The 26811-nt window shown below is 42.8% G+C and overlaps 1 protein-coding gene across 3 annotated transcripts in view; it reads left to right on the top strand.

The window, feature by feature from the left end:
- LOC311524425 (netrin-4-like) overlaps positions 1-26811 on the top strand; it is a 66241-nt gene that overhangs the window by 21531 nt on the left and 17899 nt on the right. For all 3 annotated transcript variants that reach the window (XM_084635506.1, XM_084635505.1, XM_084635507.1), the window contains 3 exons: positions 2577-2840; positions 16194-16320; positions 18611-18799. In XM_084635506.1, the coding sequence (XP_084491632.1) occupies positions 2577-2840; positions 16194-16320; positions 18611-18799 (580 nt within the window). The remainder of the gene's footprint in view (positions 1-2576; positions 2841-16193; positions 16321-18610; positions 18800-26811) is intronic.

The following is a 26811-nucleotide window of genomic DNA, read 5'->3' as shown; positions in this document are numbered from 1 at the left end:
CATATGCCAATGCACTTCTATTTCCCTCAGATTTAAATATGATTCAGGATATGTAATTATAGTAAAAATACTTCTTTGAACCTTCTATAGCACTTTTCTATTGAAAATCCTAAATCTTTGCACATACATTAATGAATTAAATCTCACAATCTAGCCCAGGGATTGGCAACCTTTGGCACACAGCCCATCAGGGAAAGCCGTTTCAGGAGCTGCGATCGGCCGAACCTGTGGACACTGCAGGTAGACAAACCGTCCCGGCCTGCCAGCGGCTTTCCCTGATGGGCCACGTGCCAAAGGTTGCCAATCCCTGATCTAGCCTGTGACGTAGATCAGTATTATGAGCCTCCATTTTACAGATAGGGAATCTGAGGTACAGAGAGATTAAATTATTTGCCTGTGGTTATACAGGAGGGCTGTGGTAGAGCTGGGTCTAGAACCCAGATCTCCCAGCTCTTACCCCATGCCAGTCACCATTCCTCAGCTGACATGTCGCGGAGCAATATGCCACTAAAATATTTTTTTCTCAAACTTGTGGTCTCTCAAGTGTCCTAGTGGCTTGCTAGTACATATGAAGAATGGAACTTGTACAGGGATGACAAGAAGACAGATTAAACAGACTGATCAACTTTTTTGGGCCTCAGCTCCCTTGTGCCAGTATGAGAGACCTTCAGAGGGTTGTTTCAGGGCTTAATATGTTATTATTTATAACTTGCTTTGAGACACTTAATGTCAGAAGGCTCTAGAGAAGTGTCAGGTATTAGGTTTGCACATGGTATAATTAAGAACTAGGAGTGAATACACCAATCTATTCCCACATTGCTCTATCAGTCTAAAAATGTTGATCTTTGGGTCGATCAGACTGGGTCATTTGCCCATGACTCCACTGATAAGCAAATGAAGGATCCTGTTCTAAAGAGATTTGGTCATTGACCTATGGTTCCATTGATCAGGGGAATGTTGGGCCCATGGACTAAACAGAATGGACCATTTGCTTATGGTTCCATTGATCAGGGGAATGTGCACATCTGGGCAGAAAGGACTAGGCTATTTTATCATGGCTCCATTGATCAGGGGAATGTAAGCACCTGGGTTGCACAGGCTGGGCAATCTGCCCATATCTCCATTGAACAAGGGAATGTGGACATCTCTGGTCTGAACAGACAGGGTCATTTGCAACTTTGTGGATGGCTCCGCAGAATAAAAGAAGAGAATAAAAAAAAGGGAAAATTATAAAATAGAAAATGCTGTGGAAAGGCATGAAATGTGCTGTTGGCACTGTGGCATAACTCTGTCAGGTGTCGGTCTGCTACTGAGTCAGGCAGCTGACTCTGTTATTTTAAGGGGGTTTATCTCCCATGTGCCATCAACACACAACAGAGTTATCTGTTAGGCACAAACCACCAGTTCTTTTCTGGCCCCTGCAAACAAAAAGGAACAGAAGAAATATTTTACACACAGCAGGTATTTAAACTTGTCTGTCCACAAAAAAAGAAAATCCAGAGAGAGAGAGAGAGAGAGGGAGAGGGAGAGGGAATCCCTATGGAAACAAAGCTTTCACTCCACTAATATGGTTAGTCAGACAGAGACTGTCACTACTCATAAAGCAGGGCCAAAGAACCCTGAGGGCAAGTACCTCTGCTATGATGGCAAAACTCAGCCAGAGGAGAAAATAGCTCTCAAATCAGAGACAGCACATCGAAAAGGGAATCTAAGCCTGGGAACTAATGCGACCAGCTCTCTAGTTCACTGTCACCCCTCTATCTCCACCACTCACCCTCACAATATAAAAAAAAAGACCCTGAAGAGAGGAAGAGTCAAAGTGGAATCCAAGCTAAAACAGGACATATTCCTGCAGCCTTTGTTAAACACAAAATCAGAGTCTTGATACCAAGAAAAAAACTATTATTCCGTTGGGATTCTGTAATCTGTAATATGAATAGCCTTTCTCAGCAACATGGAAACTCCAAACAAACAATAACCTTGCCTCTTATGTCCAGCAGCAATAGGATGCCTTTATTCGTGGATTTTAACTGTTTGAATACTGCAGATTCTCTCTCTCTCTAGCCCCTCCTAATTAATAATTTGGCTCAGCCTTTAAAATGATCTGCTTATCCTAATGTTTAACAGTGGTGTGACAGGCTGTGTTTGCTGGTTGTTAGTTTCGGGGACTGACTCATGACTCCTGGATTCTATTTTCAGCTTTATCACAGACCAGTTGTGTGGCTTTGAGCAGATCACCTCACCTCCCTGTGCCTCGGTTTATACTACTCTAGAATGGTGAGACTACCTCACAGAGGTATTGGGAGGCTGAAGGTATTTTCTTAAAATGCTTTGAGATGCTCAGGTGGAAAGTGGTGTAGAAAAGTGGACAGTGTTGCATTTACAACCCCGGTATTCGTCTGAGTTGTCACAATCCGTCACTACCTGGTGCCTCATACATGTCAACCATGACTAAGGCTGTGAGAAGCCTCCCAAATGGCAACTATTATTCTTTCCTGAGCATCCCGTTTGTCTGGACTGCACATATTCAGGGGTGCTGCATCTCCTCAAGGATGTGTTTTCTGTTTGCCTCCTAGGTGATCTATCGTGCCTTAACTCCAACCAACAAGATTGAAGACCCATATAGTCCTGAGGCCCAAGACCTCCTGAAACTCACCAACCTGCGCCTCCTTTTGTTAAAAAGGCAGGAGTGTCCCTGCCAAGGCTTGGGATTGCTGGAGAAACCCCAGAGGTTTGCCCACTATGCTATCTATGATCTGATTGTCCGGGGAAGTTGCTTCTGTAATGGGCATGCAGAAGAATGTCAGCTTGCCAATCGGACAGGGAACACAGAGAATGTGGTGAGTTCTTGAAATTCACTAGTTTACTTCAATTTGTATTTGTTTGTGCTTCCTGAGACAAAGAGAGGCTTCTCCATAAGACCCTGTCCATCTTCCCCATAACAGTTTAAAATAGGGTACCACTGATAATCCACATCAATGAAACCTAAACCTGCTTCTTAGTATGGAAGGGGCTATATAACACTAAAAGCTGTTCCAAACATGATCTGTGTTAGAGATAGGCCTGAACCAAAACCTTGGATCTGAACATACCCACACTTGTGGAGAGGTTTGACATCTGAACTGGGATCCAGATCCAAATATAGTGGCTGATATACCTCTTCTCGTATCTCAGCAGGGAGATAAACCAAAACCTTGGACCCAAACATTGCCCGTGAAATTCTGGAATTTCAAAATCTGTTCTAAAAAAGGAGTACTTGTGGCACCTTAGAGACTAACAAATTTATTTGAGCGTAGCTCACAAAAGCTCATGCTCAAATAAATTTGTTAGTCTCTAAGGTGCCACAAGTACTCCTTTTCTTTTTGCGGATACAGACTAACCATGGCTGCTACTCTAAAATCTGTTCTAGTTATCTGTCTTAAATCACATAAGGAAATCTCTCTTTAAACAATGCAAAGAATCTCATTTACCGCAAGCTAGGACATTAAAAGTATTGCTTGAAATTCCATTTTTACTTTGCACTGTATTAGAGTGCAAATGATAGCGGAGATCCCCACCACTGGAGACCCTTGAATTTGCAAAGCACAAGTAGTTGTGTTATGGTTATGATTTCAGCTTTTGACTCTGAACTTCCTGGGTTTTGTTGGTTCAGCCAGATGCTAAGCATTATTGGTGGGAGAAGAAGATTGTGTGAGTGGTTTAATTATAGAGTCCTACAGCCAAATTCATAACTGTGGAATACTTCAATTATTTTCAATGAAAATTTTGCTTGATTAGGCACTGCAGAGTTTGACTCTAGATACCAGGCCAGAAGAAAGAGGCATGATTGGTCTTGTTGTTCCTTCTCTTGAATCACAGCAATGTGTCAATGTTCTATTGGGTTTTTTTGAAAGGTCTTAGCTTGACCCATTCAATCTAATCTTTGTCTTGATATATAATGGACTTCTGTACAAATAATTTGTTACTCATTTGTGACTCTAACAGAGAATATTCTCGATAAAAGGGAACATAAAAAGGGTAAAAAGAAGAAAAGAAAAAGAAAACGAACGTTTTGCCAGTGCAGTTATTTATGTGCATGTATGTTTTCGGGGCACAACTGTGGGACTAGTGGTTCAAAATGTGGCCGAGAACATATTTGCTTGTAATAAACTCCGATCACTTTTTAATTTTAATATCTACCTGGCTGTTCTTTTAGATACTTGGACCAACAATTTGCTCTAGTGCTGACACTACGTCCCAAGTTTCAATCTGGAGGGATTTCTTCTCCTTTTGCGCACCCTCGTGCACTCAAGTGTGTAAACTATTGGGCTTGATTATCCGAGGGGCTGAGCATTTAAATCTCCAACTGAAGTCAATGGGATCTGTGGGTGTTTAGTGACTGAAAAATCAGGCAGGACATCCCTTTTATTTTCTGGATAATGGACTAGAGAGGAAGTGAAAGTCTCAACAGAAATGCAGGTGGTCTTGAGCCCAGCCTTGTCTTGACCTCTGGAGAAAAGCCAGGTTTGCAAGGAGCTTGGGAATTATTTTTTGTGACACATTTGGATCAGCTTGTGATAAGATTCATAACCAAACTTAAAAAAAAAAAAAGACAGAATAAGTGCAAATTTACCAAGTTTCTGGTAAGATTTTTTTGTTATTTACTTAACCTTCTTGTAGCACAAGGTTCAGAATGTAAAGGTGATTCTCTTTCCCCCTCCACTCAGCTTAAAACAGGTTAGGATAAAAAGGATCTGTCATACATACCACAAGTTCACTCTTGAATGGTGCTAAGCCTGAATTTACTTCAAAGGTTCCGTGCGCCATTTACCTGACACCACCCTAGTTCACAGTAGCCCTTTACATTTTATGAGGAGACCAGATTCAAACTCCTAACCTTTTCACTGGTATTATACATGCCAGGTACATGTATAATACATGCTCCAGTCCAAATAGAGCAATTACGATACTGTGTGCTATAGTTTTCAGTAGAATGTTAATTGGCTGAATAGTGAAGAGATTAATAATTAATGTAATCTTCAACAGTCACTTTGGAATAAAATTTGAGGCCTTGATCTAGGAAAGCCCATATTTACACTGTGGTATGTGCTTTAGTGCTTTCCTGAATAAGGATGTGTTCCTGAATCAAAGCCTTAAAGCTGTGCAGGGTGTTCGAATGCTGCTATTCAGACTTCACTACCAATAATGCCCCCATTACTGTCTAAATACTGATTCAGCTGTACATATTGTATGGAGTAACCTTAATAACAGTCATGGGAGAATTATGTTAACCAAATATAGTGTGTTATCCAAGGACATCAAAAAAGATACATTCCAGGCCAAGAATTCAAGCCATTTAACCAGGAGCAGCAACACAAGTCAACAGCTCTGTGGTTTTCCATAAGGCTTTCTGTCTCTATAATGGGATCTGAAAACAAAAGCGCCATACATACTTTATTCATGATGCACTCTGACATTATAGACTCAAGAAACCCGTTCCACAACTAATTTCATGTCCATATAGGTATATGGTGCGTGTGTTATTCTGGTTTTTTTCGTCTGGAATGGATATTCCTAGGTGTCTTTTAAGTTTTCTACTTTTAGAGTTAGATATTGTACAATTAATAAAGATCATATGAATTTCACAATATTTAAAAGATTTTTTCTGAATCACTACTAGCCATGGTATAAATCAAGCATCTTATGTATGCTAGCATTGGGTGATGTTATCCACCCACTGTAAATGTGGACCCGTTTAAGACATAACTGTAGAAAAAACACTGTTTAAAGAACAAATTCTCTACTGCAAACTGTTTAATATACAAATGGTGAAATAGAATAGATGAGTTACTCATTAAATGAATACAGCTGGTAGAAGAATAAACCCTACCCGTCAAAAGGGAAAACACAATATTGTGCATGCTGTTGGCACAGTCATTGTAAACTATGACTGGATGTCTCTTTTTTTTATTTTTTCCGTTAGTCTCAATGGAACAGGGGTTTTGTGCCATCAAATGACTTCACGGGGCAGAAGGTGAAATAGTTTTGATTAAATAGATTTCATGAGTGACTCATACCCCAGGAGACAACAAGAAGTATGTATCCTAGTACTTACACTGAGAGACAAGGGTGAGTGGTTTGCCTGGGTAGGACTCAATGAGAACTGAGGATGGGCTTCAGGATCCCTGTACCAATTCCCCTGAAGGTGCAGTGCCCATCGTGTGGCGGAAGATGTTTTATAGAACATATTAATAAAGAAAATCAATGGGCATCTTGAGATTTAAGATTGTTAAGCCTTTTTAAATCTTTTGATTATTTAATATATGGTACTTATAGGAAATGCAGAGCATACAAGCATTTTAAATAAACTATTCCTCTCAATGCTGGGTTTTGCTTTTTATGGATTATTTCACTGGTATTTTTGTCTGGAAGCATCTGATATTTCCTATGTTAAATTTAGCATAATCTCTATAACTACGCTCATATTTCTCTGTACAAAGTTCCTGTAAATTCCTTCCTTAGTCAAATAGGTGGGACACAAGACTAGGTGAAAAGCCTGGATCCAGCTCTTTTGCGTATTCTTCCATTTCAATGCAGAAAGTAAAAAGGAGAAGAAGTGATGGCCAAGAAATCTATGGGCAAACATCCCAAATTTGGGGGTTTTTTGCAGCAGCAATTACCCTTTTTCTTGTTTTCCCTTTCTCCTCTCTTACCCCCAAGTCATTTGGCAGATGCTGCAAAGATATGAAACATGATTTATGCATCATCTTGTAGCATCCTTAGGTTTACACTCAAAGGGCAGAATTCTTCTCTCAGTTCTGCACGGGCTACAACATTTGGTTCTCCCTACATTATGGTGACATGACAGCGAGTGTGAAAAATCAGGACAGAGGGTGGGAGGTAATATGCTCCTATATAAGACAAAGCCCCAAATATCGGGACTGTCCCTATAAAACTGGGACATCTGGTCACCCTACCCTACATGAGTGGATCTTTTATGGATGTCAGTGAAGGAGAACTACTTATTGAAGCTGGGTGATGCCATGAAAGTTACAGAGAAGCATTTTTGTTGTAAGTGCAGGACATTGGCACCAGTTTAGAAAGGAATGAATGCCCTGACCAGGCACATCTGTGTGCCTCCTTGCCAGAGGATGTTGTGAAGGCCAAGACTATAACAGGGTTCAAAAAAGAATTAGATAAGTTCTTGGAGGATAGGTCCATCAATGGCTATTAGCCAAGATGGACCTGGAAGGTGTCCCTAGCCTCTGTTTGCCAGAAGCTGGGAATGGGAGACAGAGGATGGATTACATGATTATTACCTGTTCTGTTCATTCTCTCTGGGGCACCTGGCATTGGCCACTGCCAGAAGACAGGATACTGGGCTAGGTGGACCTTTCTTATGTTTTCTATGTTTTTTTCATTGCTGGACATAGTGGAAAGTAGCCCTCCCCGACTCCCTCGCCAAATACTGTTTCTGTAGGAGGTGCAAAGATAGCTGTTGTGATGTGCTGAGGGCCTTGCTGTAGGACACTGTAGGGCATGAGGAACAGTGGTCACGTTTAGGCTGCAGTTAGCTAACAGATGGTAGCTAAGACCAACCTTTCCCCTAGCGTACATCTAGAACATACAAAGGAGCTTAGAGTGCAGACAGAGAGCGCAGACAGTGAATGGCTTCTAGACAAGCTTCCAGTCCATTTGCCAAATATTTCCCAGTTCTTTTTTTAGTGCAAATGAAACAATAATAAATATGGGACAAAGGAAGATCATTGTGTATCCAAAAAAATGATTTATAAAACACAGTGCAGAACCACTGGCTGTTGACAAGTGTTGGGGGTGTTTTGTTTGTTTTTGGTGCCCTCATTGCCAGGAAATTCACATGAATTGCCTCAGACATCAGTTCCTCTTCTTTATTATCTTGTTTACAGAGGGGAATTGTACTTTTTTCTGGGCCTGATCCTACACAATTTCAGCCAAAGGAAATTTTCTCATTGATTTAAATGGGAAAAGGATCTGGCCCTATCTGCAGTTTCTTGTTTGGGGTAAGGGGGAGTTGAAACAAGGGTTACATAGGGTAAAACTTGTTTTTCTACAGCACTTTGCTTGGTGACTTGGCTGTCATCCCCCTTACAAATATTATCTCCTGACAAAATACCTTGTGCTGTTCCACTGATAATTCTCCAACTAAGTTTCCACAGTCTCTGATGGATCCAAGTTGTGCCAGACTATGTGACTTCCAAGACTCAGTGCTGCCAGGAGCTGCTCTCTGTTGAAGATGGCAATTCAAAGAGCAGTTTTTGCTAGGGGAAAAATTAGCCTCAGTTAGGTGACTATCATCAGAAATGTTAATGTATTGTAGGCTACCTCAGAATGAGTTCTAGGGTCTCCCTACTGTTTTGCCTGAATAAGGACTGAATTAGGACTCCAGGGTCTGGTGCGCCCCATTTGAAAGAACAGGAAGAGATAACACAGACTATGTAACAATAAGTAGTTTGTTTAAGTTACATGGACCACACGTAAAGAACATTATATCCCTGGCACGTTTGCTAGCCATGTTAGATACAATGTTTTTCCAGGACTCCCTGCTGGAGCGGTGGATGAAGAAAGATGGCTAAGTTTCAGATATTGTCTGAGAGAGAAGCTGCCATAGCTAGCATCACAGATAGGTTCACTTGGATTTTCTTAGGAGCAGCTGTGGTGGAGCAGAGGGCTCCATGCAGTATGGTGCCCTGTGAGCCACAGATGAGAACCGACTTCAAAACTGCGGCTTTGAGGGTATGTTTACACTGCAGTTAAACACCCATGGCTGGCCTGTGTCAGCTGACTCGGGTTCGCAGGGCCCAAATCCAAATGTCTACACCACAGTTAAATAGCACAGTAATCCCAGCCCCGTGAGCCCGAGTCAGCTGACACAGGCCAGCAGTGGGTGTTTAATTGCAATGTAGATATACCCTGAGTGACAGTCAAGTTCCCCAAAATGATCTAATCCAAGGCCAGAGATGAATGTTCAGACCCATCTAAAAGGCCAAATCCAGAATTTCTTAGGCAAAACTCCCACTGAAGTCAATGGATATATTGCCTAAGTAGTGACTGAGTAAAATCTGAGTAAGGGCTTCTGGACATGGCTCAAGTAGCTGATATCTCATGTAGACTGTGAGGAACATTCCTACGTTAAGCTAAATCTCTGTTGTTGCCTGGCACTAGAAACAGGGCCCAAACCAAAATGCAGCATCACTAAACTTTGGAATTGTTTGAGATTCAGACCAGAATGTTCTAAACAGTCTCGCCTTTATTATGGGCAAAACCTAAACCCCTGATTCAAATACCCTCCAACTTTGGGACTGACACCATCCCAGTCTGGAAAATGCATTTGTCCTGGTATGAATTTCTTGTGGACTATTCCCTGCTAGTACATCTAGCAGCACTAAACGGGTCAGGTTTTTTTCTTTTTTTCTTTCAGATAGAGGACGTAGCAGATATTAAACTGATAAGGGCCATGGTAGACAGATCTCTCAGTTTCAGAGGTTCATTTCAGAAGTTCATTTCAGTTAAAATAAGGACCCAGTAGTTTGAGTTCCTCTGCAAAGTATTTCTGAAGTTTCTGAGTTCCTTGGGTCTCCAAAACTGAGCTCAAAGTCTCAAAGAGCAGGCACGCTCAGAGGATTTCTGCTACTTCCTACTCCCAGATGGACTAGAATACCTTGAGAAAAGCCTACCCAGTGGTATTTTGACACTTTAACTTCCAGCTACAATTGCAGGGGCACTTAAAAATGAAAAGTAATGAATAAAGTAGTTAATCAAACTTTTTAGAATCACCAGTGTTTGGGTTTGCGTTTTGGGTGAGGGTTCAGGTCAGATTGATTCACAGCGCCCTCATTTTTGGAACGCACCCACTCTACTGCTGAGTGCTGAATGAAATTCGGCTGTTGGCCCCATTCCTTTTTACAAAGAAGGCTAATTTGCTGAGCCCCTACTGATATTATTGACTGTACCCTGTAAATATACTGTAATGCATGGCATCTTTCTGTGTCCGCTGCCCTTTGCTGGACTACTCAACCTGGGGTCATAAATCCTGTAGCTAACATCTAATGGAGATTTGAGCAGGGGGTTGGACTAGATGACTTCCTGAGGTCCCTTCCAACCCTGATAGTCTATGATTCTATGATTCTCCGTTGGCTGAAATAGGGATCTGTGCTTTTAAAGCAAGAGGATCTGAGTTCCGTCCATGCTGTCAGTGTGAAGTTTTGAGTGGCTGTGGTGTACAGCATAGCAACAAACATGATAAAGCCCTTGGTGACCATGCTATCATACAGTGAGCATGTAGTCTAGGATTATAAATTCAAGTAAAATATACTTTCCCACATCCCTCTGCCAAGAACCACATGTGGTGCTGAATTACTCTTATTAATGTCTTGGAAATCTCTTTTATTAATGATTAAGGCTCTGAATCAGGAAACTTACCTATTCAGGAAGGCTGTTTAAGTGCTTTCCTGAATCAAGGCCTGAAAGAGCATTCTTTGTTACTTACTTACACACACACCCCCACACACACGCCAGGGAGCAGCCTCTCTATCTCTCTCTCTCTCACACACACACACACACACACACCATCTTTGTAGGAAGCAACACTTCTACTCCACTTCTTTGACTTTAAACTATTTTGTGTGATGGGGTTACAAACTAACTCCCTATCTGAGACTGTATTAACTTTTAAACACAGCCTTTTATTAAATGTAATGGTTAAGAATGAAATGTAAGCCATTCAAAAGTACGGTAGTTTCATTTTATTGCTTAACTGGTTAATTACTGGTAGGTTGGGGCTTTTTTGGTTATTTTAATCACTTAATTGCTGCTTTCATCTTCTGTGAAAGAACCACACTACTCCTGCCAGTAGAGACCTTTGATTGGAAGCACTTGTAAATACCCTTAGGGCTGGTAAAATGGTTTAATGTTCCTTATATTGCCTTCAGGGGGTTGTTTTTCTTTTTAAAGATGGGGGAGGGGAAGAAATAATCAGCTCTGTTTAAAACTATCAAAGACCATTTGAGACCAACATCTATCTCTCCAAAGAGTCAAGTACAGCAAATTTCAGAGGGTGTTTATTTGGTTTCCATTCGATACAAGCTGTCCAAAATTAGACTTGATTCAAGCCACACTGATACTCTAGCAAATCCCAGGGTCATGGCAGTTGTTTTGTACAGGTGAATATCCACAGTAACAATGTAAGTATACCAGCTGCTGAGCTCCCTGCACTCTGCTACATGAGCCTCACACGCCAACTAAAAATAACAATATCACCCAGAATGTACTTTACTGTTTATCATTATCAGTAGTTAATATTAACTGAGTACTGTAAAATGAGATAAAGGAAGGAATTTATAGCCACAAACATTGGTTTGACCACTGTAAATCCCAAGTAATTCCATTACAGTCAGTGGAGTTGCATCAGATTTACACACTAGTATAAGTGACAGGAGAATTTGGCCCACTGGTGTGAACAGATGTTGTTCAAGTTTCTCCATTACACAGCCATGGCAGTACTCCCTGGTGCTAACCTGTTATGTCTGTGCTGGGAATCCAAAGATCTCTGATAATGTACTTTAGGTATGACAAAAAACACTTCTCTTCTCTCTTGAAACCCAGTTCCGGGTCTCTTCCCAGCAGAGCTGGCCACTCCTGCCAAAGTGTTTTGTGCTTTTGTGATGTGGACCAAAAGAATCTAGGATGTGACCACCAAACTCATTTTCACCATTTGATCTGAGAAGATTTGAACTGTGGCAAAAGTTCAGGTTAATGCATTGACCCAGTAATATACTGAGCCTCCTTTCTCTTCCTCACTTGAAATAGCCAGTCTCCATTCAATGGGGCAATCACTGGAACCAGATGACCTACTGCATCTCATTATTGTAATTGTAATGTCCTATGTTCCTCGGGCTTTATGTCAACATAGCAGCTATTATTTGCATGCTATTTGGTAGGCACTGACAATATGCTCATCGCTATACAAGACAGACGAGGGCAGCCCTGCCCAAAGACACAGAAAAGTCAAGCCTGCACAGAGACAGAAAATGATAAGAAACCAGACTGAGATGTTGGCTGGGGTGGAGTCATGCATGAGCTTGAAGGTGCAGACAAGAAGTTGATGCTTGATGGATTAGGCAACAGAGAAACACAGGCAGCTCTCAAATATCCCCCAGCAGGCTTGACTTGCAGACATAGGAGATTGGGTACCAGACAAAGGCCAGATTGGCGACTTGAAACCCTCAAAGGCCCAGCTCACTCTATGACATCCCTTTGTTGTAATGTATAAATTTTGTCTCTTTGTGAGATCACGCACAGCATTCCCTACATTATGCCTTTGTCACTGTTCAGAAAGTGACTTGGTCTGGCCAGCCTGTGGATTCACCTAACTCATACAGGCCACCTTACTGACTTTCTTCATTGTTGTTCTCTAGTGAATTTGGGGAATGCTGATTCATTAGCAGTCTGGGAGACTGAAGCCCTCTGTTTATCCACAGAACAGGTGCCACACTGCCAACTTCCTAGCTCACCTTCCCCTGCCAATCCTGTTTTACAGAAGCTCTTTGGGATGGATGGACATTCTCCTTGGAGAATGCCTACAAGGGTAACAGTCATGATGACAGGGGTAATACAGACATGAACTTAGACCAACCTACTCATATCACATAGTCCAACAACACATGATGTGAATGGGTAATAGCCCTCAGTCACTTCTAACCTTGTCAGGATTTGAACTGGTGACCTAAATGCGGAAAGCACTGCAATTCATCACTACTTCCCTCTGCCATTTGGTCCCCTAGGGCTTTGCATGCTTGAAAAATTTGAAATATTTTTTTCATTTGACCACACAAAATGATTGAACTGGTTCATGAATTTCCCTCAAAGGCTCAAATATTGATGATATTATCAGAAATCACAGACATCTGATATAGCCAAAAATCCCTTTGTGGAACCAGAGAGCATGCATGCACCTCTCAATTTGGGGAGGTCATAAGGACAACGGGGATTAGTTTGAGGCAGAACGGGCAGATGAATGTTTCACTGTTTCTCAACTACCCACAAATGGTGCCCTTCCTAAAAGCCTGTAAATGACTTGCTACTGACATGGTTGCAAACTGCTATGTCCAAAACTGTTCTGGCGACACTACAAAGTGAATACACAGCCCGAAGACAAACATTTTCTCCGAATCAGCAACAGTTGCTCAGTTCTGGATGGCTTCCAAACTTAACCTTCATTCAGTAGCAAAATAATGAAATACACTGACAGCAGCCAAGGAGCAGCAGCAAAAACAACAACAACAATTACTAAAAAGATAAAAGAGCCCAACCAGACTGAGGGAAAATCAAAAGAGTGAGGTATGATGTAGAACTGAATGGAAATACTATGCATATTCTGCTTTACATAAGGGTTCCAGCCACTTAGAATTCTCTCTTTTCAAGTGTGGTTTGCATGCTCTTTATTAATCATTTTATGTCTGTTAACATCAGATATGAATGGTTAGGGTTCAGGAATTAAAGAATCAGAGAAATTAAAGATGGAAAAGACCTATTTGATAAATCTCTCTCTCTCAACTGCTCATGACAATGATATGTGTGGATGATACTTGATATTGGGCAGTCAAAGTATGAAGGAGTCTCTAATGATCACTTGGGGTCCTTCAGTCAAGACTCTGTGTCTTTCTCATAGATATGCTATGATTCAACTATAAGTTACTGGACTCAGTTCAGGAATCATGGGATGTAATTTTGTGACCTTTGTCATGCAGGAGGTCAAACTAAATGACCATAATAGACCCTTTTGAAATCAGATTTAGGGGTTTGACATGGTTGACCGTCTTGCATCCTGGTCTGGAGAGACACCACATAATGTGCTCAATATCGCATCTCCCTGAGGATTACTGGTGTTGAGTTCTGAGAGAGAAATGCATACCCTGAAGTCTGTGTTCATTCTTCCGTGAGGAGGCAGCCAACCGCTCTGTGAGGCGGTCAGTCTGCCAGCTGGCTGTAGAGGAGCAGTGGCATCAGCTGCAGCCTGTCCCCTCTGCTAGCTACATGAAATATCTGGTCTGAGAGGATTAGAAACTGGAGGAATAGGGAGCAAATTGCTGCAGGGAGCTGGGGTTGGGATAGGAGAGAATGCTAAGGTAACTATTATTTTTTTAACATTCTTCTCATCATCTCAAATTACCTACAATGATGAGGGTGGGGAATCGAGGAAACTAGAAGTTCAAATATAAAATCTGACTTTCAGGAAAGGCTATGGAAAATTATAACTCACATTAGCGGTGAGATTAATAAAATTAGATTCACGCTCCAGTCAAAAATGAAATCTCAGTCTTCACTTTTTGTGTCACGTGCACTGGGCCAGAGTTGTGACCATGTGGCTATAGGGCTTAGTCACCAGTGTGCAAGAAGGGAGGGGAGTCTTAAGTTCTTGACTTCTTGGCATTACCTGCCCTGCTGTTAAGACCATTTCCCGTGATGTACATGTCAATGATGGATAGCCACTAGCCTGACAGGTGGAAAAGCAGAATTGTCACTTGTGAGTTTACCTTTTCCATCTCCTGCCTCCTAGGCCAAATATCAGGCACTTCCTGAAGGAGATTCATTCTTCTGAAAGTAATTCTCTTCCTTCCTTTGCAAGACCCTGCAAGCAGAGAACTTGGTTCTCCCTTTTTAAAAGACGCTCTTGTGTCACAAAAGTTCTCAAGAAACTAGATTTGTAGAGTTCTGTGTGCTCAGGTGTTACCAGTTCTTGGATGCACTCAGACATTGTGGCAAATGCATAGAGGGAAGACTTTGCTCTCCACTATTTAACAGGACAGTAGTACAGTGGAATACCAGATAAGCAGGCAAAGAAGACAAGAAGCCCCCTGGCTCCCATTAGTGGTGGTTGTTTAATGCACAATCTGATACTGTACTGTGCGATTACTTGGAACACTTACACTAGCATCTCTTATTCTGAGGGAAGCTCTTCTCCTCCGCTCACTCCTCCCGAAGTGAATATATGGTTTTGCTATTCACATGTTAGCCTTGTAATGACTTTGCTAACTGGGTACCCAGAAGGAGAGCTTTGTTGCCATTGGCACAGGTTCACTTGAACTAGCAGAGCAACTTGCAAAGCAGAGCTCCTTTTAATTTTACAGCACTCCACTGATATCCAACTCGGGGCTTTAAATTCAACCCTTTAAAACAAAACAATATTTTCCTGGCTACACTAAAAGATGCAGTCAAAGTTAGGCCCCTGACCAAGCTGGGCATTTGGATTAAGACAGTGGAGAACCTTCCTTCCCCACATTCCCATCCCAGCTTCACCCAGAATTCCCTCACCTAGAGGAAGCACCCAGTCCTTTTTACCTTGCCTGCTGGGCTCTGATTGGCTTCTGCCTGCTTCCACCCCTTCTAGCTGCTGCTGGACCAATTATTGTTGGTTCCACCAGCAGCTGATCCTGGGTGGAAGCAAGCTCTAGGAGCTCTTGGAGGTCTAAACTCACTGCTCTTTTCACCCAAAAGGTGGGCAGGGTGTGCCAAGGCAGCAGGGCTTCAATCATTCACTGGTTCAATCAAAATAAGCAGTCAGAGTTAGGCCTCTGACCAGGCTGTGCTTTTGGATTAAGACAGGGGAGATCCTTCCTCCCCTGTCCCTGCTTCGCGCAGGACTGCCCTCCTGGAGGAAGCATCCCACCCTTTTTTACCTTACCTCCTACACCCTGAGTAGTGTGACCTAGTGGCTAGTGCACTGCACTGGGATCCAGGAGATCTGGGTTCTGTTCTTGGTTCTGCTGGTGGTCTTGGGCAAGTCACCAACCTACTATGTGCCTCGGTTTCCCCATGGGTAAAATGAGGATAATAATACTGACTGACCTCCTTTGTAAAGCACTTGGAGATCTATGGTGAAAAGCTCCATATAAGAGCCAGGTATTATTATTCCAGCAGGGGGCATCAAATGCCTGGCACACCTCATCACCCATTCAGAATCTGACCCCAGAGTTACGGGAGGGCAGAGAATGAACCCACATTATTAGAGACTTCATGAGGCAATAAAGCTGAATGTATAGAAATTCTAGATGGACGGTGTTGGCGTTGTGAGAGTGCTGGGGAACTGTGCAGGAGAAATCCTCCTCGCTCAGAGGCTGTGCTGTGCTCTGTCCTGTTAATTCTTTCAGCTGCTTGAATGTATTCTCCTTCCCTGACAGGTCCATGGGACATGTGTGTGCAGACACAACACAGCAGGGAACCACTGTGAGAGGTGTGCACCATTATATAATGACCAGCCTTGGAAGCCAGGAGATGGAAAAACTGGGGCACCAAATGAATGCAGAAGTAAGTGGCGGGGGGAGTGGGTCGGGGGGGGGCCTTAATGTGTCAGGGCAATAAATCACCGTCCAAGTAGGCAAGGCTCTATAATAGACAATTCACCCAGTTTGGATTTATGGTGCTCTTGCAGCAGATGGGGAATGAATTGCTAGGTAACTGCTAGAAAATCCTTTCAATCAATGTATTTTTTTAATGTAGCTGGTCTATTTGATCTATTGCAATATAGAACATACAAGGCAGAACTCTGCTCTTCAAAGAGAAACATTCCCTCATTCATTTCACCATTCCCAAGCATGAGTGTCTACAGAGCTGCAGTAGGCTAAGAAAGCTTAAGGGGATAAGTTTAATGGGGGGAAAAGAAATGTTCAGTGATCTCTGTCCTTGGCATGTGCATGGGAACAAGGTTTCAGGAATGTTTTGATTTGAGTTGGTTCCAAGTCTATATTTAATATGAGATATAATTACATTATGTATTTATTAATAACTAGAAATGGATTTCAACCAACCTCCAGCCCCTCCCCTTCCCCAGCCCAAACAAACGAGGGCATTGTGTGGTGAGAATCAGAATCCAAACTTGGATCTGGATCTAAATTTGTTTATACAGTGGTCTGAAACAACACCCCAGTTCTGAGCACTCCGAGACTTAGGGAGGTTTGATGTCTATATGGTGGACTCATCCAAAACCCTGGATCCAAACACCCCAGAACCTTGGAGTGAAGTCCAACTCTGGATCAAATCTGTCCATCTCTATTTTTTCCTCCTCTAGCACTAAAGGTGTGCATACTTTACAAAACACAAAGTATAGCATTGCTGCCCCAAACAGTTTACAGTCTAAACTGGATGGGAAAAAAGCCAACAGTGTTTTAATGTGGGGGATTCTAACTGGAGCAGAACAGACAGAGTCATAGCTGATCAATCTCGGAAAATAAAGTGGACTTTCAAGTTTACTAATGAGGGCTACAGGTTTACTATAACATATATTAATTTTAGTACAATCAGCTTGCATGCTTCAAGCTAGAATTGCAGGACATTGAAACAATCCTGAAAAGTCTTTATCTTTTTGTTATATTTGCGTTGCAAAAGCAAAATTATGAGTGGCTAGAGCTGGTTGGAACACAGGGGAGGTTCTGCGGAAAATTTTGACAATATGGCGAAAAATCAAAATCTGGTTTCAGAGTAATAGCCGTGTTAGTCTGTATTCGCAAAAAGAAAAGGAGTACTTGTGGCACCTTAGAGACTAACCAATTTATTTGAGCATAAGCTTTTGTGACTACAGTATGCATCTGATGAAGTGAGCTGTAGCTCACGAAAGCTTATGCTCAAATAAATTGGTTAGTCTCCAAGGTGAATCAAAATCTGAAATCTTTCAGTCAAAAACTGAAATATTTTGGCCAAAAAACAAAATGTTTCAACCAAATATTGAAATATTTTTATTCTAAAATGCTGTCACAGTGCCTCATGTGAGTTGTCATTCAGTTGTCTCATGTTCCCTTTCTTCTCTACAGGAGGGCTGCCTGGTTGGACTGCCTCTCCATGGTGCCTCATGGTTTCCCCTCTTGCTGAGGAGAAGTGGTGTATCCTGGGAGTCGTACAGCTATGGTGCATCATGGAAGATGAAGTCCAGCTGAGGAACCCAGCCATAGAGAATGGGGAGATGAGCCAACTGAACTACAAATTTCATAAGGCACTGCGGCAGCATATCTGAATCTGAATTCTGGGGGTTGGGCCAAAATATTTCTGTTTTCAGGCATTTGGTTTTTTGACAAAAACAGACACTTTAAAAATAATTTAGTTGAAAACCCAATTTTCTGTCCAAAACCAGTTTTGACAGGAATTTTTCAACTCGCTGTAGTAATGATAGATCTGTTATGGCCCAAAGGGCTCAGTTCTACAGGTGGAAATAAACAGGACAACACGAAAAGAAAAGATGGTCCAAGACGCATAGTTTAGATCTAGATTTGGATCTTAGCTTTCCCAAAGTTAGGCAGTGTTCAGACGTGGGGTTTTGGTCCAGGCCCACCTGTAATTAAATTTAGATACTTAGATAAGGTATACAGTTCGTGACAATTGGCTTTTTCACCTGACTGTCAGTCTTTCTTGGGATTTACTAGGAGTTTCATTCTGCTTTGACATTTCTGTTTTTAATGTAAACCCAGGAAGGCAGGCAAAAGAAAAATGTTTGGCATAAATTAATTTGGTCCTAAGTTCATTTCAATGAAACTGTCACATAAGTGATACTGTAGGCTCTGTGCTTTATAAACATGAGTGAGAAATGCATTTCCCTGCTCCCTAACAGAGTGCCGCTGTCACAACCATGCTGATAGCTGTCACTTCAACCTGAGTGTTTGGCTGGCATCTGGGAAACACAGCGGTGGAGTATGTGACAACTGCAAACACAACACGGAGGGACATCGATGTCAAAGGTGCAAACCAGGATTTTACAGAGATAGGGGAAAACCTATGTCTTCCCCAGAGGTCTGCAAACGTAAGTCCAATATACTACAGTGCAAATGAATGGTGAAAGTTGTTTAGGTCTACACTTTACAGAGTGAGCTGAGACATGCAGCCCATTAAAAGTATCTACAGGTATCTGTGGAAATACATCATAAATACATTATCCTTTCCTCCGACCCTTGTTTGCGAGCTCTGGTTTCCTGGTCAAGGACACTTTCCTCCTGACTCTGGCACCAAAGTCTGATTTTGGTGTGGGATTGTGGAATGGTCTGATATAAAAAAAAAAAAATTATTATCTGAAGCCATTCTATTTTTAGGGAAAGTTTTATTCTGGTTGCGTTTGCATTTAAAATGCTCCTATGCTAGCGAGGCACACATTTTATTTAGTTGGGTTTATCTGTATCTCACCCAAAAGGGGCCTACAGCGTCCATGGGTGTATGTTCTAACTGCTGTGAGGCTCCAAGGAGCCACAGGTTGATTTTGCATTCTCTCCACAGACAAACATGAATAATATTGGCTGTAGGGGATGGGTAGGGAGTTTGAGCCTCTGAGCTCTCACCCACATCTGACACCTTTGATCCCATCTAGTATTCCCCAGGAAGGTTTCTGTTTGTAACAATCCGTCATTTCATTCATCTCTCCCTCCCCTTGGATACTTCCCTTTCTCTGCCTCTGGATGAAGCTTGTTCTCTCCCCTATGCAATCATGATTCCTCCCCCAGCCCTGTCCACGCAGTCGTCAACACAGAAGAACTGCCTCCTTTGTCACCTATGTTCGTTCCCATTGTCAGCCATTGCTTCTGAAGTTCTCCTGCCCCTTTGACAGCCCTGATCAAGGTTTCTCTAGACATTTGGGTTACACATGCACTTCTTGCTGGGACCAGCTGGCCTGCGATAGCGCTTGATCATTCCGGGCACAACATGCCCTATGTTTCTGATCCTTTGTATTCACCTTTCATTGGATCTTAGAGCCAGCTCTGTCTCCCCCCAATTCTTTCTTTTTGATTTCTTAACCTTGCGACAAAGCTCATTGATCAGGGGAGGAGGCAGGGCTTCCTTGGCTGTCTTCCCAATTGTGTTTGATGATGCCCAGATTTCTAGGGATTTTTCTGCTGGTTTGTTTCTGCTCTGAGAGGACTTGCCGTATGCAAAGATTTGTAATGAGAATAAATTCTTGTTCCAGTAGATTAGATTTCAAGTCTTATGGCACCTGAAAGAATCAATGTACAAGCTCTTTTATTTGACAGCAAGGTGACAGTGTAGTAACCAGCACTGTGTGTAATATGAGATAATCATTAAGGCTAGGAACATTAAAGAGTAACAGAGAAGAGAAAACATTATTTAAAAATACAGCCTATCTGTGAGGAAACCCTAGAACAGGCTGCCCGGGGGGAAATCAGACCCTGAGCCTACCTACAACTCTTTTGTCCGGTCTGGGTACCACCTTCTCAGCACATCTTGCCAATGTTCTGCAAAACGAACAGGAAAACATTTCGGAAGGATGCAGTCACACAAGCAGAAATATACCCTGTTCAAACAGAGCTAGTCCTGTGGTGGCAGCATTTTAAGTAATAGCGTTTTTCCCAGCAAGATGGTTAATGCCAATAGAAGGCTCCCTGCAACTGTTCCCATCATGTATAACTTCTGCATTAAGACTCCAATTCTGCATAGCACTTATGCACATATGCATGACTTTAAGCATGTGGGACTGAAGTCAAAGGGATCACTCACACACTTAAAGTCACACACAGTGCTTAACTGTTTGCTGGCTCCTGACCTAAGGAACAGGTAGGCACTTTCCTCTCTAGAGAACCCCCTTAGCTTTCATGGCTGATTTGTGAACTGTGGTTGTATTTGTGTGGAGCAGGGAGAAACATTCAGTCTTCAGAGCCTGTTCAGAGAGACGTATTTTCACTGGGTATTAGTCTATGCCCTTTCCTATCTTATTTAAAGGTGAAGTGGAGAATTCCTACAAAGACATTCAGTTGGTTATCTAAATGGGCAGCTTTTTGAAGCTAAGAGCTGAGCTCCACAAATTTCCCAGTGAGGGGTGTGGGTCGGTGTGGGTGTAAAATGCTGCATCTACACAGGTAATTTTCAGGAAATCTCCCACTCTTCTGCTATCACTGTTTAGCTTGACCAGTGACACTACCTGTGAAGGCACTAATGGAGATAGAGCCCCCATACTCCGCCGATGCAACAGTTGTGGGGAGGAGAAGCATTGCACTGGGTGAAGCAACAGTAGGTTTGGTGCGGGGAAAGATTCACCCCACAGGGTCCCCCCAATGCAAGGGCATTTACGGAAGCTTGGCACAGGGTTGAAGATTTATCCCATAGTGAACTTTAACCCATGGAGGTGCATTTCTCTCACATCTCAGCCTGCTGATCACGACCTGAAGAACTACCAAATCTGGGTGAATAGCTTTGTGAAGGATTGGGCATGCCACCTCCTACACATCCACTCACGTTGGCTGAGAAAACCCTCCGAATAGTACCAGAGTCACAACATTAAATAACTAAATGTTTTCGGAAAATGATGAAGAGAGCCATAATGAATTGGTCACGGCAGACTGCACGGATGCTTTCGGGGTGAGCAACGTGGTTCTTGGCTTCACATTGGTGTGGAAGGGAGAAGAAATACAGGGGATTAAAACTCACCCAGTATTTACAGTAGACACTGACCTGGGAACTAAAAGATGATGAAAAAGATGAATGAAACGCTGTGTTAAGCCTTTTGAGAAATCATGCTTTAAGAGAGTGCTCTTCCATCCAGAGCAAAGTCTCGGTTAAGCTATGACAGCCCCCAAAAAGTTAGCAGGACTCTGCTAAGGCCCAGAAGGAATCTTTAGGCATTAGTCATAATAATCGGCAGCATTCTTTCTTAATCACTGCTAGGGGGGGAAAAGGGTTGTATAACAACTGGCTGCACTGCTGCTATCCAGATCCCCCTTCCCTGACTTCTCCATTTACAAGACTGAAAAGACATTTGCTTTAAAAAAAAAAAAAATCCCAGCTGAGATTTAACATGTAAATATGATTCTGCCATTCCTTTTCATCTGGAGAGATCGCCTGTCTCTGACCTCTTTGCTTCTGCTGTTCCTGGCAGCTGGGGATGAATGGGAGCCAGGTCATGCACAGAACCTTGTTTTGACACTGCTTAGATTAAAAAAAAAAAAAAGAAAGAAAGAAAAGGACATGAAAAGAGCCACAGAGCCCAGCACACACCTGCTTGTTATTGCGGGTGACAACACAGGATTAAACAGTTTGGATATAGGCTTGTATGGGAGCTTTGAGTCAGAAGCCTCGTGAAGCCGAATCGTTTCCCAGCCAGTGGTCAGAAAAGCTGCTGTATCCTTGGCTCTTTCCTGTGGCTTATTTGGAGGCTTAAAGGATACTTCTGAACTGACACCATCTTTTGTATTCACCCTTTGCTTATCCAAGGGGGAAAAAAAAGCAAGTATGTAGGACCGTCAGGCCAAAGTCTTCAGGGAAATGGGCTTTTTACTCTAGCAATCAGCTTGAAAATTAAAATGTGCGCATGCACACACGCACCCCATCGATAAAGCTGTCCCTTCCCTTCCCTTCTTTCCCCTCTAGACAGATCTGTGAACCTCCCAGTTGTAATATTTGGGATTAATCACATTTTTGTTAGAGTCAATATCTCAGTCGGCCACACAGATGGTGACCACACCCGCACAGCCTGTAGTGTATCTAATTTCCTTGATTTACGGGACATTGTTGAGTGGTTTTGGCCCCACATTTGACCCGCTTTAAAAATTGTTCGAATTTGGTTGGGATTATATTCCAGATTCCAAAGATTTTGTTTTGAAATTTGGAAAAGATTGAATCTGCTGTTAACTGTGTTTTGCACCGTAGTTTTGACAGAAATGAAAGGTTAGTTATCTTTGTCGGTATGTCTACACTGCAACCAGAAACCTGCAGCTGGCCCGTGCCAGCTGACTCAGGTTCACAGGGCTCAGGCTAAGGGGCTGTTTAACTGTGGTGTAGACGATCCAGCTCAGACTGCAGCTCAAGCCCTGGGACCCTTCCACCTTGCAGAGTCTTAGAGCCAGGGTTCAAGCTTAAGCATCTAGCACTGCAATTAAGCATTCCCTTATAGCCCACGCTCCATGAACCCAAGTCAGCTGGCATGGGCCAACCGTGGGTTTTTAATAGCAGTGTCGACATACCCTGAGAGTCTCTTACGTATGAATTCATTGGAGTACTACATGCCTGCTATATTCATGTTGGTTGGAACCACATTGTTGCAACTAATATTATAGTTAACATCTGTATCTAATTAAGATACAGCTGGAGACATCTGTGCTGAGAGCAGACAAATATTTATCTGCTTTATGACTGCTTTCATTCCTTGGTTCCCTCTCTGTCAACAGCATCCTGGCAAAAATCTTATAACTGCAGCTGCCAATAAAAATCCAAGTGGACATGTGGGATACTTCAGTGACCAACAACAGCCACCTCTAAGATACAACCATGTAATATTTTGTAGTGTAAATATTTTGCTGCTGTAAAGGGCAGAACCCAAATAAACAGGGCCCTACCAAACTCATGGTCCATTTTGGTCAATTTCATGGTCATAGGATTTTAAAAATCAGAAAGTTCATGGTTTCAGCTATGTAAATCTCAGATTTCACAGTGTTGTAATTGCAGGGAGATTTTGACCCAAAAAGGAGTTATGGGGGGGTCACAAGGTTATTGTGGGGAGGGGGGTTGCTGTACTGATACACCTACTTCTGCGCTGCTGCTGGCGGCGGCGCTGCCTTCGGAGCCGGGCAGCTGGAGAGCGGCGGCTGCTGGCCGGGAGCAGGGTGGCAATACCGTGACCCCGCCCCCCCAAAATAACCTAGAAACCTCCCTGCAACTCCCTTTTGGGTCAGGATCCCCAATTTGAGAAACGGTCTCCCTTGTGAAATCTGTATAGCATAGGGTAAAAGCACAGAAAAGACCAGATTACACGGTCTGTGATGCGTTTTTCAAGGCTGTGTATTTGGTAGGGCCCTACAAATAAACTAGCCAGCTCTGTGCCAGAATTGTCTGTCCACTGTCCCTAACATCCTTTGACAAAAAGGAGGTAAACCATCCATTGTCATGTTGGTTTGTGTTTCATTAGAAAGAGGTGGATGGAGAGAAAACTCGGGTTTGCCAAAGGGAAAAGAGCAAAAATCAGCAGAGAAAGACATTTTAGTTACAAACACTGGGAAATACAAAAAACTCAGTTTGTAAGAACTTACTTATGACTCTTCAATTGTGAGGTTTATCATCAAACCTGTTATGTTATTTGACAGATAAAACCTGGTCATCAACAGCTGCCCTTCAGCATGTGACATTCAGATTCATATTTTGGGAGTTACCTTAGCCTCAGAATTGTGAGTTTGGTCATAATACTCTAAAAGCCAGACAATGCACACACCCGAGTTGATATGCTAAATAAACACAGACTGAGGGAAGCATTTGTGAGCCACTTGTGTAACTCATCTGAAAGTGTCATGCATTTATTTGTTCAGTTTTGCTTTATGACCAGTCAAGAGCTGCCAAAGCTTCTAACTGGAAGCAATGCCTGCTTTTCATTTTTGGACCATCAACTTTCCTTAGTTATATCCCTGAACTAAATACATGCACTTTTTTCTCTACCTCCCTCCTTGGCCTCTGCTATAAATCACGGCCCACTGGAGCACTTTCCCTTTGGCTGGGATGGTGAAATTCACATTCTCCACCTATCTGACATCCTGTCCTCAGCTAGAGTAAGCTAGCATAGCTTCATTGGAGTGACACTGATTTACACCAGCTGAGGATCTGGCTCCAGATACAGAAACCTGGAAAGACAAGAGATGAGACCGAACAATCTGTAAAGAACAGAGATAGATCCAAACTAAAACTCTCAATCCAAATACCAGTGAACTTTGGGAAAGCTGGATCCTAATGACATAGTAGGGGAAATCAAGAACAAGGATTCAGACAAACCCAGACTGTGGCAAAGTTTGGATTTTTTTTGTCTCAGACCTATCTCTAATGAGGAAAGCACCCATTTCCCATGTCCAAAGACCAAGGACAACATTTTCAAAAATGTCAACTAATATTAGATACCTCCATTTTTGGAGTGGTGTTCAGCACTTCTGAAAATCAGGGCCACATTGTCTCAAGCTGAGCACCAAAAATCAGAAGCAACTTTTGAAACGTTGGTGCAAACGTGCCCTGTGATGTTACACCTGATTTTCAAATCCTGGTGAACAACAACCCTCAGATTGCTCTCAGGATCAAGACTCCTGTGTGACGGCAGCAGTAGAGCCTGATGCTACCGTGCCACTAGCCAACAAGCTCATTGTGTGGAATAAATTGCTCATTATAGTATGCTTATTTTCTGTTTTTAGGCTATTGTGCTAATGTTCCCTTGAAAACAACTGAATAGGATCCTTCTGCAGCACAGTATAATAATATTATTAAAAATATTGGCACGAAGAACACAGCTAGGACAGGGTGAAAATATAATATCTAATGGAAGATCACAAGAAAAATGCCCATTACTCAAACTGCTGGGCACTGCTTTTTCTCTTATTAGTATTCCCAAAAGAGATTTTTCCTTTCTAAAGAACAAACATGATGATGCGCATGAAAGTAAATCCACCATCACTGCCATTATCCTTCTTCATAGAGCTCCCTTCTTGGACAGGGACGTGTGGAACCAGTGTGTTCATTTGGTCTCTTATCTGTGAGCTCAGGAAGAAAAGTTGTTTGATCAGCAGTAGTGATAGGCAAACTTCAAAAGCACTGGAATAAAGATAATCGTCCAAAAGGCTGGCCCCTAAACCAAACATCTTGGGTGTCCAACATCTGACTGGAAATCCCTGTTAGGGCAGGTCTTATCCCCAAGATTTTTGTTTCTTCCTTCTTGCAGGTGGATGAAATTGTGACATCTTGGCACTTCAGGCTTTGGTGCCAGCAGAAATCAAGAGGTGTCACAATGTTCAAAAACGAGAGGGAGCTAAAATATGAGCCGGACCTGAGTTTGGGGTGAAGATTCAGCTCAAGTCTCCATTTGTCCAAACCTATTCAAACATCAGATGTCAGCGGGCCAGATCCTCTCTTGTGATCTAGCCTGGTAGAGCTGCCCTGACAGAACAAAGGGGCTGGCAGTCTGCCAGATCTCCCCAGTTGAGAGTTCCCCTGGTGGAGAGGTGTCCCAGCTAATGCACAGTCAGCTCTGGCCTCACCCACTCCCCAAAGCCCCTGGCATGGAGACTTTGTTAGGGGCATGGCCAGAACACCACTGAGCTCCAAATTGTCTTAGCTGGCATAGTAGCCCCTGGAGGCCATAGCCAGCTGCTCTACTTTACAGCAGCCTCCAGACTATTCTGATGTATGCCAGGGCTGGTGTTGAAATGGCACCAGAATCAGAGAGCCGCACCTGGCTCTTCTGTCCCCTCTCTCGCTGCACTCAGCAGATAATGGTCATAACTGAAATATACACAATGGGTTTGGAGATCTCTCTCTCTCCCCCTCCCTCTTGTAATGTATCCATTGATGTGTGCATGCAAACTTCAAGTTCACATTGGGAAGAGAACCTACGGCCCTACAGCTCTCACTAAAGCAGAATCATGGACTCCTCAAATCTAGAGCTGGAAAGGGCCTATCCGGTTGTCTGGTCTGTCTCCCTCGGCCAGTGCAGAATTGCTTTTCATGTTGTACTTTTACTAGTGTTTTGTCCAGTTTAGTTTAAAATATACCTAGCAGTAGGAATTCCAACACTAGCCTGGGGAGCCTGTTTATCCCGATCTTCAGCCAAAATTATTTCCTCCTTGTTTTCATCTCCTTGCTTGGCACATCCTCTCGTATATCACACTAGCAAATCCTCTCTCTCTCTTGTGAATATTCTCCCTCTCACTCTCTAAATGTTTGGGCACTATTATACGGCTGCCCACTGTTGTAAACATATCCCTCATGCTGCAACCAAGTGCTCTTAGCGCTAAACAGCCTGGCTGCTGACCCTTGTGGTGCAAGTGTGCAGCACAGCGGGCACCTGAGAGG

This window comes from Lepidochelys olivacea (genome assembly GCF_965140295.1).
Source record: "Lepidochelys olivacea isolate rLepOli2 genome assembly, chromosome: 7".
Taxonomy (NCBI): Eukaryota; Metazoa; Chordata; order Testudines; family Cheloniidae; genus Lepidochelys; species Lepidochelys olivacea.
Note: the sequence above shows the minus strand (reverse complement) of the source record. Positions and strands in the feature narration are given on the sequence as shown.